This window comes from Cetorhinus maximus, chromosome 6 (assembly GCF_964194155.1).
Source record: "Cetorhinus maximus chromosome 6, sCetMax3.hap1.1, whole genome shotgun sequence".
NCBI lineage: Eukaryota > Metazoa > Chordata > Chondrichthyes > Lamniformes > Cetorhinidae > Cetorhinus > Cetorhinus maximus.
Window position 1 is genome coordinate 15,978,470 of NC_135884.1, and position 15,474 is coordinate 15,993,943.

A 15,474-nucleotide genomic window follows, 5' to 3' on the forward strand; every position below is an offset into this window, starting at 1 on the left:
CAAAAGTTATGCTGAATCTCTACATCCTCAGTAGCTGATCTCTCCCTCACTTGCCAACGACCACAATTTTCCAAAGCATCCCAATTTGCATCCCTTGTCCCAGGCATCCTCCACTGTGTTCCTGCTTTTGAAACCATATTACTGTGCTCGCCAATGTACTTGCACCGTGAGATGCTAAACATTCTCCTAACCCCTTCTCTCCTCCCGGAGGTTATGATAGTGACACAAAACCACATTTCTCACCTTGATGAACAACAGAAGAAAATCAAAAAATGGGGGAAACGTTAGCCAAAAGTTAAATCACGGCAGTATTTAAGCTCAAGTTGGACCAAACCTTGATGAAAAAAAGACTGCAGACCATTTCCTCCTCAAGAAACTAAAATCACTGTTTATATAGGCCTGAATTTTCAGCTCAGCAGGCAGGCACGATCGGTGGGCCCCGGGGAGTGGTCAGGAAACGGACTGCCGACTGCAAACCCCACCCTCCCCACCCCCCCCACCCCAACTGCAATTTCACGCTGGCTGGCCAATTAACGGCTCAGTTCTGCCGGGGTGGGAGCGGGAGGAGGGCAGACATTGACGTCAACCCAGGCGTGGGCCATCACGGACAGAAAGCTCCCTGGGAGCCGCCTCCAGGAGCTGAAGGCCTGAATTAGCAAATGTAAAGGTTTCAAAAGCTGAAAAAAAGTGCATCATAATCAGTCACCTGAAAATTTAGCGAATGAAAATGCTGCCCACAGAAATGCATTTATATTTCATTTCGTCAGGGGAATCTCATCCCGCCCGTGGATGAGGTTTGATGAAAAATGCGAAGGCCGCCCGGCCGATTTGCCCCGTCCGCTAATTGTAAGGTTGGACGGGCTACGTAAAATGACAGACAGTTGCACCGTTCATGGGCATAGCTGCCTTCTTAATTGTTGGCGGGTGTGCTTCCAACTTCTGCCTGTGCCCGCCGACCGAAACATCGCGTGTGCGCGGGATGACATCAGGATGGGATGCTTGCCCGACGTCACCTCGCGCGATTTCACATCCGATCAGGTCGGGCACATGTCCGTCCGACCAGCGTAAAACTCTGCCCGTAATGTTGAGAGGAATTTCCCCCTCGTTCCAACATGATCAGTAAAATCCCTTCTTTTTTCAAACCAACCTAGAATACGTTTTATTGGGATTCCAAAGAACAGATCCAAGGCTTGGCGGGAGGAATTTTAACCCCCACAAAACAAGTGGGATTCGGTTTGAAAGGGAAGTTCAAAAGCTAAAAAACTGAAACAAAAACTCAACCCACTTTGCACCCATTCCAGTTTTAACGGTGGTTGGATGGAGGGGGTGGGCAACCAATCTGCTTGCAGAAGGCAGGTTGTTAATTTAAATATTCTAATGAGGCTATGAGCCATCATTTTAACAGGGATTCTATTTTAAACCACGATGGCTAGGTTTCCATAACTTGCGGAAGCCCGGCAGGTTGAAGGAAGCAAAAAGTGCTGAATCTATCTGGTAGGTGATTTCACAGCACTGCTTGTGGGCCAAGAAGAGGGGAGTGTAACCTCCAGGCCCAGCAGGTTACTTAGATTCTGGGGTGAGGGGGTGTTTACTATCTGCCTCGCCCTCCCGTCATTCAAGTGGGAAGCCTACAAAAAAAAACAATAAAGACGTTCTGCAGTTAAAGGCTGGACTTCTAGGTTGGGTTTTTCTATGCCTATGGCCGTTTGGTACCAGGTTAAAATTATTTTATACAATAAAGGGATTAGATAATGTAGGTACAGTGAAACTATTCTTTCTGGTGGGGGAGTCCACAGAAAGGGGGTGTAAAATCAGAGCTAGGCAATTTAAGAGTGAAACCCGGAAGCACATCTTCACACAAAGGGCGGTAGAAATCTGGAACTTTCTCCCTTAAAAAGCTGTGGATGCTGAGTCAATTGAAATTTTCAAGACTGAGATTGAGAAATTTGTGTTACATAATTTGTTAAAGGATATGGAACAAAGGAGGGTAGATCAGCCAGGGTCTAACCGAATAGCTGAACAGGCTTGAATGATTGAATGGACTATTGTTCCTATATTCCTGGATTATAATCATTAAACTAATTTTACTTAGGCTCCTTAGTAAATTGATGATCCTTAACCTGGTTGTTTAAGTCCCTTGCGTTAGGTGGGAAACTCTCACCTTTCTTTCTGGTCACCCAAGAACAAATCAAAAACTCCAGCAAAATTGTTCCCTCCTGATTAATATGCCCCAGCTTCAACTCCTGATGTTTCTCTGACTAATGCTTGATGTGCCTTTGCCGCATCAACTTTGATATATGCTTTTGAAAAAATTGCATTGGTTGCCTGAATAATTTATCATTTATTGCTATGTATAGTGTGAAGAAACTCAATTCACAAAGGAGGCTGGATAGCTTTGCTTCCTACCAGGATTCCCTCAATCCATCATGCTGTGAGTAAGAGCAGTAGTGGAAACAATATTTACATTAAGCTACATCAAACAGAAATGGGAATTGGAGGTGCACCAGGGAATGAGAGAGACTCAAAAGCACATTAGTCAGAAGAAAGAAGCTTTAGAGGCACAGGGAGAGTGAATATAGATAGCGCTACAATAAAGCATCAGAGATATGGAGCACAGCTGAGTTGAAGTATTAGACACAAAAGAGAAAGGAATTGGTCAGGTGCATGACGGGTACAAGAGATGGCGGTGGAAGACCAAAAACTTATAGCTTCAGAATTTTAAAATTCTCTCACGGGGTCTAAGCGCCGCGGACAAGGCCAACATTTGTTGCCAATCTCTAAATTATCCTTGAGATGCTGGATTTTCTGATTTCTTGAACTGCTGCAGTCCATCTGGTACACAGCACTGTCAGGAAGGGAATTCCAGGATTCTGGCCCAGCGACGTGAAGGAAGAGCAATGTCGTTTCAAGTCAGGGTGGTGTGTGACCTGGAGGGGAACTTGCAGGCAGTGGTGTTCCCACGCACCTGCTCCCCTTGTTCTTTTAGGTGGTAGAGTTTGTGGGTTTGGAAAGTGCTGCTGAAGAAGCCTTGGGGTGAGTCGCTGCAGTGCATCTTGTAGATGATACACACTGCTGCCCACTGTACGTCAGTGGTGGAGGGAATGAATGTTTAAGATGGTGGATGAAGTGCAAATCAAGCGGGCTGCTTTGTCTTGGATGGCGTTGAGCATCTCGAGTGTTGCTGGAGCTGCACTTATCTAGGCAAGTGGAGAGTATTTCATCACACTCCCGACTTGCAACTTGTAGCCATAGTATTTATGTGGCTGATCCAGTTAAGTTTCTGGTCAATGGTAACCCCCGGGATGTTGGTGGTGGGGGATTCAGCGATGGTAACGCCATTGAATGTCAATGGAGATGTTTGGATTCTCATTTGCTGGAGATGCTCGTTGCCAGCACTTGTGTAGCGGAATGGACTTGTTACCTACCTTCAGATTACAACCTAGAATTTTTGAGGGAAGCATAATTCTGGAGCCTTGAGTTAAGATTTCCACACTCTTGTCTATGACAGCATTTACTCACAAGGTGGCAGTCTACTCCATACAATGACAACTGCAAGTATCAAGAAGTTAAGCATATAAATCGCTGTTTGTGATTTGGTATTTGTATGAGATTTCTTTGTCTGCTATTTATTTTAAACTTTATGAATACATTGCGAATTTGTACACTTACATAACAAGCAGTAATTTATAGTATGTGGTGTTTAAAATGGGATAAGGTTATCATCTTTTCTTATAATAATGCCTCTGGTCCTCCTGTTCCGACAAAGTCTCAACACCTACTTTTCATTTTTCTCGTGGTTTCTTTGGGCACAACATGAACAGGGGCTTGCTTCAAAATCAGTGATCTTGTGAAATTGTGTCAATTCTCAATTGCCAAATTTGCCCCCACCCCGACTTCCGCACATCCCCACCACCCACCACACCCCCCCTCCTCCCCACCCATGGGAAAACACCTGGTTACCTTTTTCAGCTTATTTACAGTTGAGAAGTCATCATGTGGGGGCAGAGCAAATCGTTTTCTTAAAACTGCTCCTGCTAAAATTAGATGCGGGTAGACTGGCCACATTAAGCTAATCTCGTGCACCCGCTGGCAGCCAGGACTAGCTGAGGATTTGGAGCTTCATTAGAGAGAAAGGCATAGATCCTGCGTGCTGCTAAACTCCAGCCTTAGACCCCTTGTTGCTGCCTGTCACACAGATCCAGAAGCAATGGTGAGCAGGACATGATCAAGCAAAACATGCACTTCGGGAATCAAAAGAGGGAGGCATCTTTATGACGGATGGTACTCACAAAAGGATGTTTCTGAGCCTGTCAGCTTCCTAAGTTACTGCGGAGTGTCTAGGGCACAATAATTTTATGGCAGCATGGGACACTGTGACTTAGTTATAAATTCGTGGCATTTCATAGCTTTTTATTAGACCTTATCAGCCTGTGTTACCAAACAAAGACATGCAAATATTAATTCAGACAGGGATGTGGTTACTAAAGGGAGCATGACACATAACACACAATAATGCCAGTTCACAGACCACTCGGAAAGCAGAGGAGCAGAGAGGAAATATTGCCAGCACTGACCCGACAGTTGCTCAGCTCTTCGGCAGACAAGATCAGTGTTCCACATTTTTTGCCAGGGAGGCCCCTGGAGAGATGAAAAGAGAAATCATTCACTGGGCAGAGGCAACACAGTTTATTACAGAGACCCAGAAAGATGACAGATTGAGGCCTGGAAGCCGTCCTACTACACACAATTAAAGGCGGACTTTTAGCCTCTGAGATTTGCTGTGGCAGCTTTGCACCTTGTTAAAATATGACCAGGCAAGACTACTTTCAGTTAATTAGAACCAAAACCAGAAATGATTTATTCTCATATTCCACAGCAGTAGCGTCTTTATTTGACAAAATAGGTACCAATGTAGTCCGCCTCACTTCGAAGCAAGTTACAAAGATAGAACATCAACAAATACAGTGTTGTGCTCTGTACATATAATATAGTAAGTTGTAAATTGTAGTAAATAGAGGATTAATAATCATGATGTATATAGCATTTATTTTGCAAGAGAGTAGGACTTAATTATTCAAATTAAGGCTCATCTGTAGGACACTAAATGCTGCAGAGGGATTGGCAATGGCCTTTTAAGTGGGACCTCACCATCACCTGAGAAATCTAGCCCTAACTGATGGGATTAAAGTCACCGCTGCCTGCTGACTATGAGGGTCCTATGTGAAATATGTCCATATGCAGCCTTAATCCAGCTCTTTGTCAAAATGGACCCCAGAACTAAACTATATCCTAAATTGGCACAATTAATGAAGAAGAAAATAGAAAGGCTTGCTCCTTTCTCAACCACAGAGTGTTCTAAAGCACTTTAAAAAGACAGCAGGCAATTTGCACATAGCATGTACCCACAGCAGTGATGTGATAATGACTAGATAATCTGTTTTTGTATTGTAGATTGAGGGATAAATATTGGCCAGGACACTGGGGAGAACTGCCCTGCTCTTCTTCAAAATGGTGCCACTGGATCTTTTATGTCCACCCAAGAGGTTCAGAGAGAGTTTCAGTTTAATGTTTCATCTGAAAGATGGCATCTCCAACAGTGCAGCACTCCACTGGAATGTCAGATTTTTGTGCCCCCTGACTCAGAGGGAAGACTACTACCCACTGAGCCACGGCTGGTAAGAAGCCGAAAAATGTTGCACTGCTTTGGAAGTTGAGGTTAAAAGGCTGATTTTGTAATCAAGTGCTCCCAACGGGGAGGACTGGCCTGGAAAACCACTGGCCCATGGAACCTGATTAATGAAGAGAAAATCAGGTACTGTAAAATTGCAATTTTCCATACATAACTCCGTAGGAGTTCCAGATTGGTACTTCTCATGCACTGGTGAAGCAGAAATATAAGGGGCTTTATTCTCAATGTAACACATGCTTCATTTGTCCTGGGTGTACTTCGTGATAGCACTGGATGTTAAATGGTCCACTATTCTTATATTCTTCACTTTAATGAGCACAAAGCACACAGACAAATGCCAACAAATAGCCTTAAGTTGCTGAGTACACAATACAATTGGGAAAAAAAAACTTCCAATTACGAGAAACAGAGAAACAGAGACTCCAATCACAAACTATAAATTTGATTCCAAAATGTTCCAGCCTAAAGGTATGTTTTATCTTTCACAGTTAGCTTCATTACAAAACACAAGAAGGACTGATTCACAAGAAATAGTAATGAAAGAACACACTGGGTGTTAATTAATAATTAAAATATTCTCAGTTAGGTTGACACTGACATACAAGAGAAACATCCAAGGTGTGGAAGTAGCCTGAAGTTGAGCGCGTGTCAGAGAACGAAGTTATGTGGAAAAGTTGTATTCTTCAGCCTCAAATGGAAGCAAATGAGAGTGAACCTTACGTAAGTATAGAAGATACTAAATGGAATAGAGTAGCTTAATCCTGAGCACTATTTCAAGTTCAAACCAGGAGGAGACATGGGTGCACATTGGTTAAAGGAAAGTTGAAGACAGATGTTAGGAACAGCTTCACACAACATTTGTATTTATCTAGCATCTCTAGCTAATGAAAGCATGCCAAACACTTCAAACAAAAATGGATGCTGAACCATAGAAGGAGATATTAGGAAGTGGCTTTTAAGGATGGTCTTGGAAAGTGGAGGTAGGTGGAGAGGTGTGATATATATGGTATTTGCATATTGTTTGCTGAACACTTGATCAACGCCCTTGATGGAAATAAGCATATTGGAGCAATTACACAACCCCGTATTGCTTTTATCAATTTTTAATTGTTCTAGACGGTCCAGAAATAAAGAAGCTGCAGGTCATTACCACAGCAACTACAGTGTTTCTCACCTGTCAGTGCAGACTCGATGGGCCAAAGGGCCTCTTCTGCACTGTGATTCTGTTTATGTCTACAGACATAACATAGCTGAGGCGTTATAGGAAAGAATTCCAGAGTATGGAGCTTAAGTTTCCAATTCTTTTATGAATGGAGGAGAAAGTCACTGGGGAGCAGAGTTCTGGAGGTTGGAGGGTTGGAGATGGTTACAAAGATAGGGAAGGGCGTGGCATGAGAGAACTACAAAATGAGAATTTTAAACTGGAGGCATTGACTCTAACTCTCCCAATGTAGGTCCGCAAAGACAAGGGTGATGACTGAGCTGGACTTGGTGTGGGATAAGATACGGGTGGCAATGGTTTGCAATGAGCTAAGTTTACCAAACCTGGAGGATGGAAGGCCAGCCTGAAGTAGGGTTAGACACTTTCCTGGAGGTGCCTTCACATGAACCCCTGCCTTCAACTGCCCATCCCCACATTCCTGCAATTGATATCCAATATGTCCATTTACATGGTGCACCCCCTTCCCATGCCAATTGTAAAGCAAATAGACACATCATTATCCTATTGATAATCAAGAATCATTCAATCAAACAGCCTTTCTTCCCAGTGTTATGATCCCAGCTGATGTTAATGCTGGACAAGGCAGATCCCAGGGTGAAACCTGGCTTGATGGATCCTAACTTTTTTTTAGAAACCATTGAGGAAAGTTACTGAACAAATTCACAGGAGTTTATTGATGAACTTTTAACATAAAGAATAGAACATTAAACAAGAAAAAATGACCTATATTACACCAGACAGAAAGGTTGGAAAGATCTCAATATAAACACCAGAAAATGATTCAAATATTCACTATTCCCTCATCCCAGCTATCTCTTGATAGACACATACAAATTCAGAAAGGTAAAACAATTTACCATATCCATCTTAAACTCTAATGTTCAGGGAAAGTATGCAGTATATGAACCAACTGGCGAACTGTGAACAGACACACCACACTTCAAATTAAATGACCGACGCAACCAAAGCAGATTCTATGGATTTCTACCCCTTCCGCAAACATTCACTCCCTCCACCATCAACGAATAGTAGCAGCAGTGTGTACCATCTACAATATGCACTGCAGAAACTCACCAAGGCTCCTTAGGCAGCACCTTCCAAACCCACGGGCGCCACCATCTAGAAGGACAAGGGCAGCAGACACATGGGAGCACCACCAACTGGAAGTTCCCACCCAAGCCACTCAGCATCCTGACTTGGAAATATATCGCCATTACTTCACTATCGCTGGGTCAAAATCCTGGAACTCCCTTCCTAATAGCACTGTGGGTGTACCTACACCACAGGGACTGCAGTGGTTCAAGAAGGCAGCTCATGACCACCTTCTCAAGGGCAATTCAGGATGCGATCTGCACCGCACTGCAATTTCACGCTGGTGGACCAATTAAGGCCCACCCAGCGTGCAAAGCGAGAGACAGTGCTAAGCGTTGCCTGTGCAGGGGCAGGGTGTGTGTGTAGGAGAGAGAGCAGGCTGAGCGTGAACTTCACGCATGTGCATGAGTGAGCACGGAACTGTCTCAGGGAGATGAAGAAACATAACAAAAAACAATGAAGAAAATAAAAGTGTAATAAAACATGTCCCCCTCATGTGAGTCTGTCACATGAGCATGGAAATGTTGTTAATTCAATTGTTAAACATTTATTTTATTTTTATTTGCTTTTGGAAGCCTCACCCCACCTATGGATGAGGTTTCCAAAAAAAAATGCAAAGGCCGCTTGGCCTTTTTGCCTGCCTGCCAACCGTTAGGTTGGACCGGTGGTGAAAAATTTACCTTAATTGATTATTTAATGGCCTTGACAGGCCTTTTAATTGTCGGCGGGCATGCTGCCGATTCTGACGCGCGCCTGCCGACCGAACTATCGCGCGACTGTGCGTTGACGTCAGCATGCTCGGCCAACGTCAACGCACATCATTTCACGCTCGAGTAGGTTGGGCACGCGCCCGCCAACCAAGCAAAAATTTCTGCCCCCTGTGAACGAATTTTTTAAAAAATTCCCAACAACCCGCCCAGAAGCTTGTTACACTGTGAGCCAACCGGTCTCAATGAAACTCTGTCTTCCTCACTAGGGTTTCCAATCTCCATGTTCAAAGAACTCAACTTGGAATTCTCTTCAAAAGCTGCTCCCACTCGGACAGCTTCAGTCAGGATTCATCTCCAGCATTTCAATTCACCTTCTGAGATTCATTTCCTCTGGATCTCTGCATACACTCAAGCTTTGCCTTCCAAGCACACTTTCAGATCTTCAGCTGTGCCAAGCAGAACACCACTGATCCAAACGCCCCGCAGTGAGGAGTCAGCAGCCATCGATTGCCTCCTTAGATCTTCTGGGTTTCTCTTGAGCCCACTTTGCTTCACGTCTGTTCCCTGCAGCTGTCTTTAATTTGGAGCCTATTTCTCTGCTCTTTACTTTTCACTTAACTTAACAGGATCTGTTTCAGATTCCTGTCATGGTCCCTTGACTTGGAACTTCCTTCTAGGACCTCTTTCTGTCCTACTTCCTCTGAGTGCAACACCCCAACACCCCTACCATACTGCACTGGAATGCCAGTCTAGATTATGTGCCCAAGTCTCTGCAGAGGGACTTGAACCACAACCTTGTGACTCAGAGGTAAGAATGCTACACTATGCCAAGGCTGACATCTATATATATATATATATCAACTTAAGGCAATGACTTTGTCATTTTTGCTGTCAGGGTACTACTCCTTTATTAAATTTAATGGCTAGGTCAGCACTTTTGTTTGCAATGAAAACTTCTGCTGAACAGGAAAATTGTGTGCACCATGTAGTATTTTAGGTTAATAGCTTGTAACTTCCCCCAGGTTAATTCAAGACATCCGATGCACTTGGTTCGAAAGCAATAAAATGATTTAATTAGTGATAGTGCAGAATCTGATTGTAGAGTTTGTATTGTAGTTTCCCTCTTCCCCTTGTATTCACAAGAAAATTCCACTAAACATAGTAATGGGTACATTCGTGCACCAGAAATAAGCAGCTGCCCCTTTTCCAGTTTGTATTCTGGTTTCTTTTTATTTGTTCTTGGGGCGTGAGCATTGCTGGCAAAGCCAGCCTTTGTTGCCATCCCTAATTGCCCTTGAGAATGTGATGGTTAGCTGCCTTCTTTAACCCTTGCAGTCCATCTGTTGTAGGTACATCTACAATGATTCCTTTGCATCTTCTCTGTAGCAGTTCGGTCCCTCTTAGTGGCTTGCTAGGCCATTTCAGGGGGCCGTTAAGCGTCGCATTGTGTGGGTCTGAAGTCACAGGTAGGCCAGGTAACCATAACAAATTCCCTTCCCTAAATCACATCAATGAATCAAATGGGTTTTTATGATAATCAACAATGGTTTCATGATCACCGTTACTGAGACTAGCATTTTATTCCAGGTTTATTCATTGAATTTAAACTGCTACCGTGGTGGGGTTTGAACCTGTGTCCCCAGAGCATTAGCCTGGGCCTCTGGATTACTAGTCCAGTAACATTACAACTACAGCACTACCCTAAGAGTCAAGAGCTAATGGCCCGGATCTTCCAGCAGCAGCAATGATAATCGCATTGCCGCTTTGCTCGAAGATTCCCCCAACTCAACGCTGTTGCACATTTCTTTCGGAACCTCCCAAGCTTAACTTTCCCAGAAATTTGCAACACAGCATCCACTGGGGAACTCTATCAGAGCTGAGTAGAGTCAGGGGACGACAGGACATGGCCCCTTTTTCTGGCACTAACTGCCGTATGGTAAATTTAAATTTCCAGCCTGAATGTTAGTGAGTGGATGAGCGAATGAGTGAGTGGATGAGTGACTGCATGGGTAGGTGGGTGAGTGAATGAGGTGGGAGGTGGGTCAGGGGTAGTTGGGAAGGAGATAGCTGGGTGGGGGTTGGTTTGGGAGGGTAGTCAAGACAGGCCAGGGAGGTAGTCAAGTCAGGTTGGGGGACTAGTCAGGTAGTCAGGGGTTCATTGCGTGGTCATGGGGTATTTGGGGGGGGTTGTTGGGTGGGGCGTAGTCGGGTCGGGGGGGTGGGTAGCTGGGTTGGGGTAGTAGTCGGGTCTGGTCGGGGGGCTAGCTGGGTCGGGTCTGGAGGGGTAGTCAGGTCAGGTGGGTAGTTGGGTCAGGTTGGGTGGTGGGGTAGTCAGATCTGGTTGGGGATAGTAGAGTTGAGACATAATGAAGGGCCCTGGGGAGCAGGGGAATTGCCTATTGGAAGTTGAAACTTCCTGGGCAATTCCCATGTCGGACCGCGCATCAGGACTTCCACAGAGTCCCAAAGATGGTTATACGTCCGCTCTCCGACAACCCAGAAACTGAAAGATTTGCCTCATTCTATTTTTAGATTGATTCTGCGAAGAGTGAAGAATCACAGGTAGGATTGTTTACATTTTCTAGTTAGTAATTAGGTATTTGAACATTGTCTACACAGCAGCAGATTGGTTGACCTTCAGATGCTTCACTCATCTCATCAGTATGGCAATCTGTAAGTTTCAACACGTTTTGTTCAGCAAGTGAATTAAAAATATGGACCTTTGTAGCATGAGTAAATGCTGTACATATCAGTAATGTCTTACCTTGATAAAATAATTGCACATTAATGCTCAATGTCTGGACATTTTAGCCCAGCTGAATTGTCACAATTTTGGTGCGACTAAAATAATTGATCTAAATGCAAATAGATCCATGAGAAGAGTATATGTGATAGGCTTCTGACTGACCTGAATACAGATGATGCTAAGCAGAATGCTTTTATTCGTAAACTATGAGAGTTCAATGTTGTTGTAGATGTGTTTCTGGTGGTGAGTCCTACCCACTGAGAACATTCAGGAATTGCACTACGCACTATGTATGATTCTCTGATCATTATTATAAACGGTCGGAGAATTATTATACACAGCAGCTGTCAGATTATCAATATGCACTTCTGCTAGGAAAAGTTTCTCACTCACAGCACAAGGCAGTAAATGCCATTTTGTATTTTTCACTGGTTGCTCACTTTAGTGAAGAGACGGACAAAAGTACAAGGTACCTGACACCAATTTGTGCTCATTTTATTTTTCAGTAAATTAGAGAATGGCGGAAAATACAACCCAATGCCCAATCTTGAGGCAGTGGACCTTGCCCATTCCCAATGAAGTCAATGTTAAGAAAATGATACATTTGTCAGCCAGCCTCAGTAGAATACTACCAGTGAGCATTGGGCACCGATTATGAGTGAGTTGCACGATCACCCAGTTCAAACACTGGCCAAGGATGTCAGGAGTGTCCAGGGAGGAGGAGGTGGCAAGGCATTAGGGAGGGGCACTAGTGGTGTTGTAACGTTGTATGTTGTCTCATGAAGAGGTCTAGAGGCTTGTTTGATGGAACAATAACTGTTTATTAATAACACATAACTATCTTCACATATGCAAGATACAGCCTTGACTAGGTGGATGTTCATGCCAACTTCTACCAGACTCACTACTACCTATACTACTCCCATGTGACTCTCTACATCATAATGCAGGAGGTACTGTTTCCCTGGTCCCATATTAACCCTTACAGTCCCCTACACCATAATGCTCCAAGTGATGGTCAGCAGTTTCAATGTGGAATCACAAGCAGAATTCCTCCACAATAAAGTAGGCAAAAGACGCAAAACTTATTGTTCTGTTGGCAGTCCCTTTACAGACCACCGGCTTGACTGATGAGTGCCTGAAAAAATTGGCTGCAGCATGCCTGTTGCGGTCAGTCACAGACCAATTTCACAAGGCCTGAAAAAGGCATTACGTCCCTGATGCACACATGCAATGGGTCTAAAGCCAGTTTTACGCATGCACCTTGGACACCTATTAAATGCCAAAATGCCTCGCCTTTCATTATGGATTTTAATGGTCAATTGTAAGGGACATAAACCTGCTCAAAAATGTTGCTGATTACATTTCAATTGCGGTTTATTACTGCCTGATAAAAGGCAACAGAACTGCAGCAATTTTAGGAAAGGAAAGACTGGACATAACATCAAAGATTGATCCATAAGCTCCTTTGTTCAGAAACATGCCGACCTCTCATGGAAACTCCAAATCAAAGAAGGGGTTCTACTTTAAACAGACAGAAACACGGTGAGTAAACCTTTGATTTTTTTTAATGATATCTCCAAGTCAACCCCGATCTACACGCTGCACATAAGTTCAGTTTACCCAGCCAGGATGGCATTAATTCCAGTATTTGTACAAACTCTGGGTGTTTTCCCAAGTGGTACTTCTACCAACCCCAAATTAAAGCATGTACATTTAAAAGTCTAAAAGGAGCTTTCTAAAATGTGAGATGGTAGGTATAATAAAGCTGTGGTTACCACTGGACAAGCTTGATCTCAGGGTGGAACCCAGCTGGATAGATCCTAACCTTTATTTTCTTAACTTTTAGATACATGGAGAGTAGCTGCTGAACAGGGTCTCAGAAGTCAGCTGAAGAACTTTTAACAGAAGAATAAAACATTTATTTAACAAGAAAAGATGAGCTATACTACAATACTCCTTCACCCACAACTATACCTTTACAGAGATGTACAGATTTATAAGGATAACACAAGTTATGAAAACGATCTTATACTTTAATGTTCGCAATAAGTACATAGTCTATATAAACCAATTGGTGACCTGTGGTCAAGCACACCGCACATTGAAACCAGGGGCAGGATTTTTAGCTCGGTGGGTGAGTGTGTGCCCAACCCGACCGAGCGTGAAATGACCCACGATGACGTCGGCCGAGCATGCCAACATCAACCTGCAGTCACGTGATAGCTCGGTCAGCAGCCCGCCAACAATTAAAAGGCCTATTAAGGCCATTAAGTTATCAAATGTGCTTAATTTTCATTGCCCGTTGAACCTAACGGTTGACAGGCAGGCAAAAAGGCCAAACGGCCTTTGCATTTTTTTTGGAAACCTCATGCACGGGCGGGATGAGGTTTCCAAAATCAAATACAAATGAAATAAAAACTTTAATTTTTTATTAAAAACATGTCCCTGCTCATGTGACAGAGTCACACGAGGGGACATGTTTCGTTAAATTTTCTGTTGTTTAATAATCTCTTCCATTTTTCTTCATCCCCCTGAGGCAGAGGTTATTCAGTGCGCTTCCGAACGCATGCACGACGTTCGCGCTAGGCCTGCTCGCCCTCCTTTGCCCGCCCGCACAGGTAGCGCTCAGCGCTTCTGCTCGTGTATCACGCTGGGCGGGACTTAACTGGCCCACCAGCATGAAATCGCACTGCGCTGTCAATCGTAGGCGGCAGTCAGCTTCCCAGTCACCCGCCCCCGCCAATCCTACACACCAAAGGCAAAATTCTGCCCCAAGTAACAGATGCCACCACAACCAGATGCTATGGGTCTCTCATCAGCTCCCTGCGGAAGCTTGTCACACCATGAGCCAACCAGTTTCACTGAACTCCGTCTTTCACACGGGGTTTTCAATCTCCACTCTCCAAGAACTCACTTTGGAATCTTCTCCCAAAAAGACGCTTTCTCTCAGACGCCTTCCTCAAGGGTCCACCTCCAGGCTTTCAAACTTTCCTTCCGATGTTCCAATCCCCTGGGTCACCTGATGCATTAAAGCTTTATTCCACGCACTCTCACTGACTCAGCTGTCAACAGTACACCACTGCTTCACATGCCCATCACAGAGTTACAGACCTCCAGCCATCTCTTTGGACCTTCTGGCCTCTCACATTAAATCTGCTTTCTGCAGCTTTTCTTTCTTTAAGTTTGAAGCTTGGAGCCTTCCTCTGCTCCTCACTCTTAACTTCACTTAACAAGGACCTTTTCCAGGTTCCTGCCCTTCCTTGGTCTAGAAGGTCTTCTTGGGACTTTCTCCTGTTTCACTCTCCTGGATTTGGGGACTTTATTCTTTAGTTTCTTCAGGGAAACCTGCTTCCGCTGGCAACTGCTTCCAACTGAACTCAAACTGCTTCTTCTAGTTTTTTCTGTGTGTGTGTGTCCTGCCTCTCTCACCCCTGTTGCTAGGCAACAGCACATTTTTCCTAACCTTGTGTTTGCTTTAACTTCTCCCCAAGGGTCGTAAAATTCTCATTAGAAATGCAGGTATACAAACAGCTTTAGACCTGCTGGCTCCCTCAAAAATGAAACCAAATCCCAGGGTTCACCATTTAAAGTGAAACTAAAACTCAACTTGACCTTTTCTTAACACATAAATACAGAAATACAAATCACACTTAAACATTAAAGCTAAAGCTCATTCCTAATACCCACAAATACAAATATAACTTACTTAAACTATCTCTATTTCCTAACAAATAGAACTGTCAATCGCAGCAAACTGAACCAAGATAATCACAGTGGCCTGAATCTTCTGGTCGGCGTGTGGGGGCGGGCCCCACTCGCCGACGCGTAAAATGACACGCAATGACTTCGGGCGTGCGTCCCGATGTCACCATGCATCATTCAGATCTTCAGTTCGGCGGGCGCGTACCGGAGTTGGCTGTCAAAGGCCCATTGAGGCCATTTAAACAGCAATTAAAATAATTAACAGGGCCGCCTGTCCAATCTTAAGGTTGGCGGGCTGGTGAAGAGCCCA

General features: G+C 44.2%; 1 protein-coding gene across 2 annotated transcripts in view; it reads right to left on the reverse strand.

Moving 5' to 3' along the window:
- LOC144681563 (copine-9-like) overlaps positions 1–15,474 on the reverse strand; it is a 410,414-nt gene that overhangs the window by 104,377 nt on the left and 290,563 nt on the right. For both annotated transcript variants that reach the window (XM_078543246.1, XM_078543247.1), the window contains exon 7: positions 4,575–4,638. In XM_078543246.1, the coding sequence (XP_078399372.1) occupies positions 4,575–4,638 (64 nt within the window). The remainder of the gene's footprint in view (positions 1–4,574; positions 4,639–15,474) is intronic.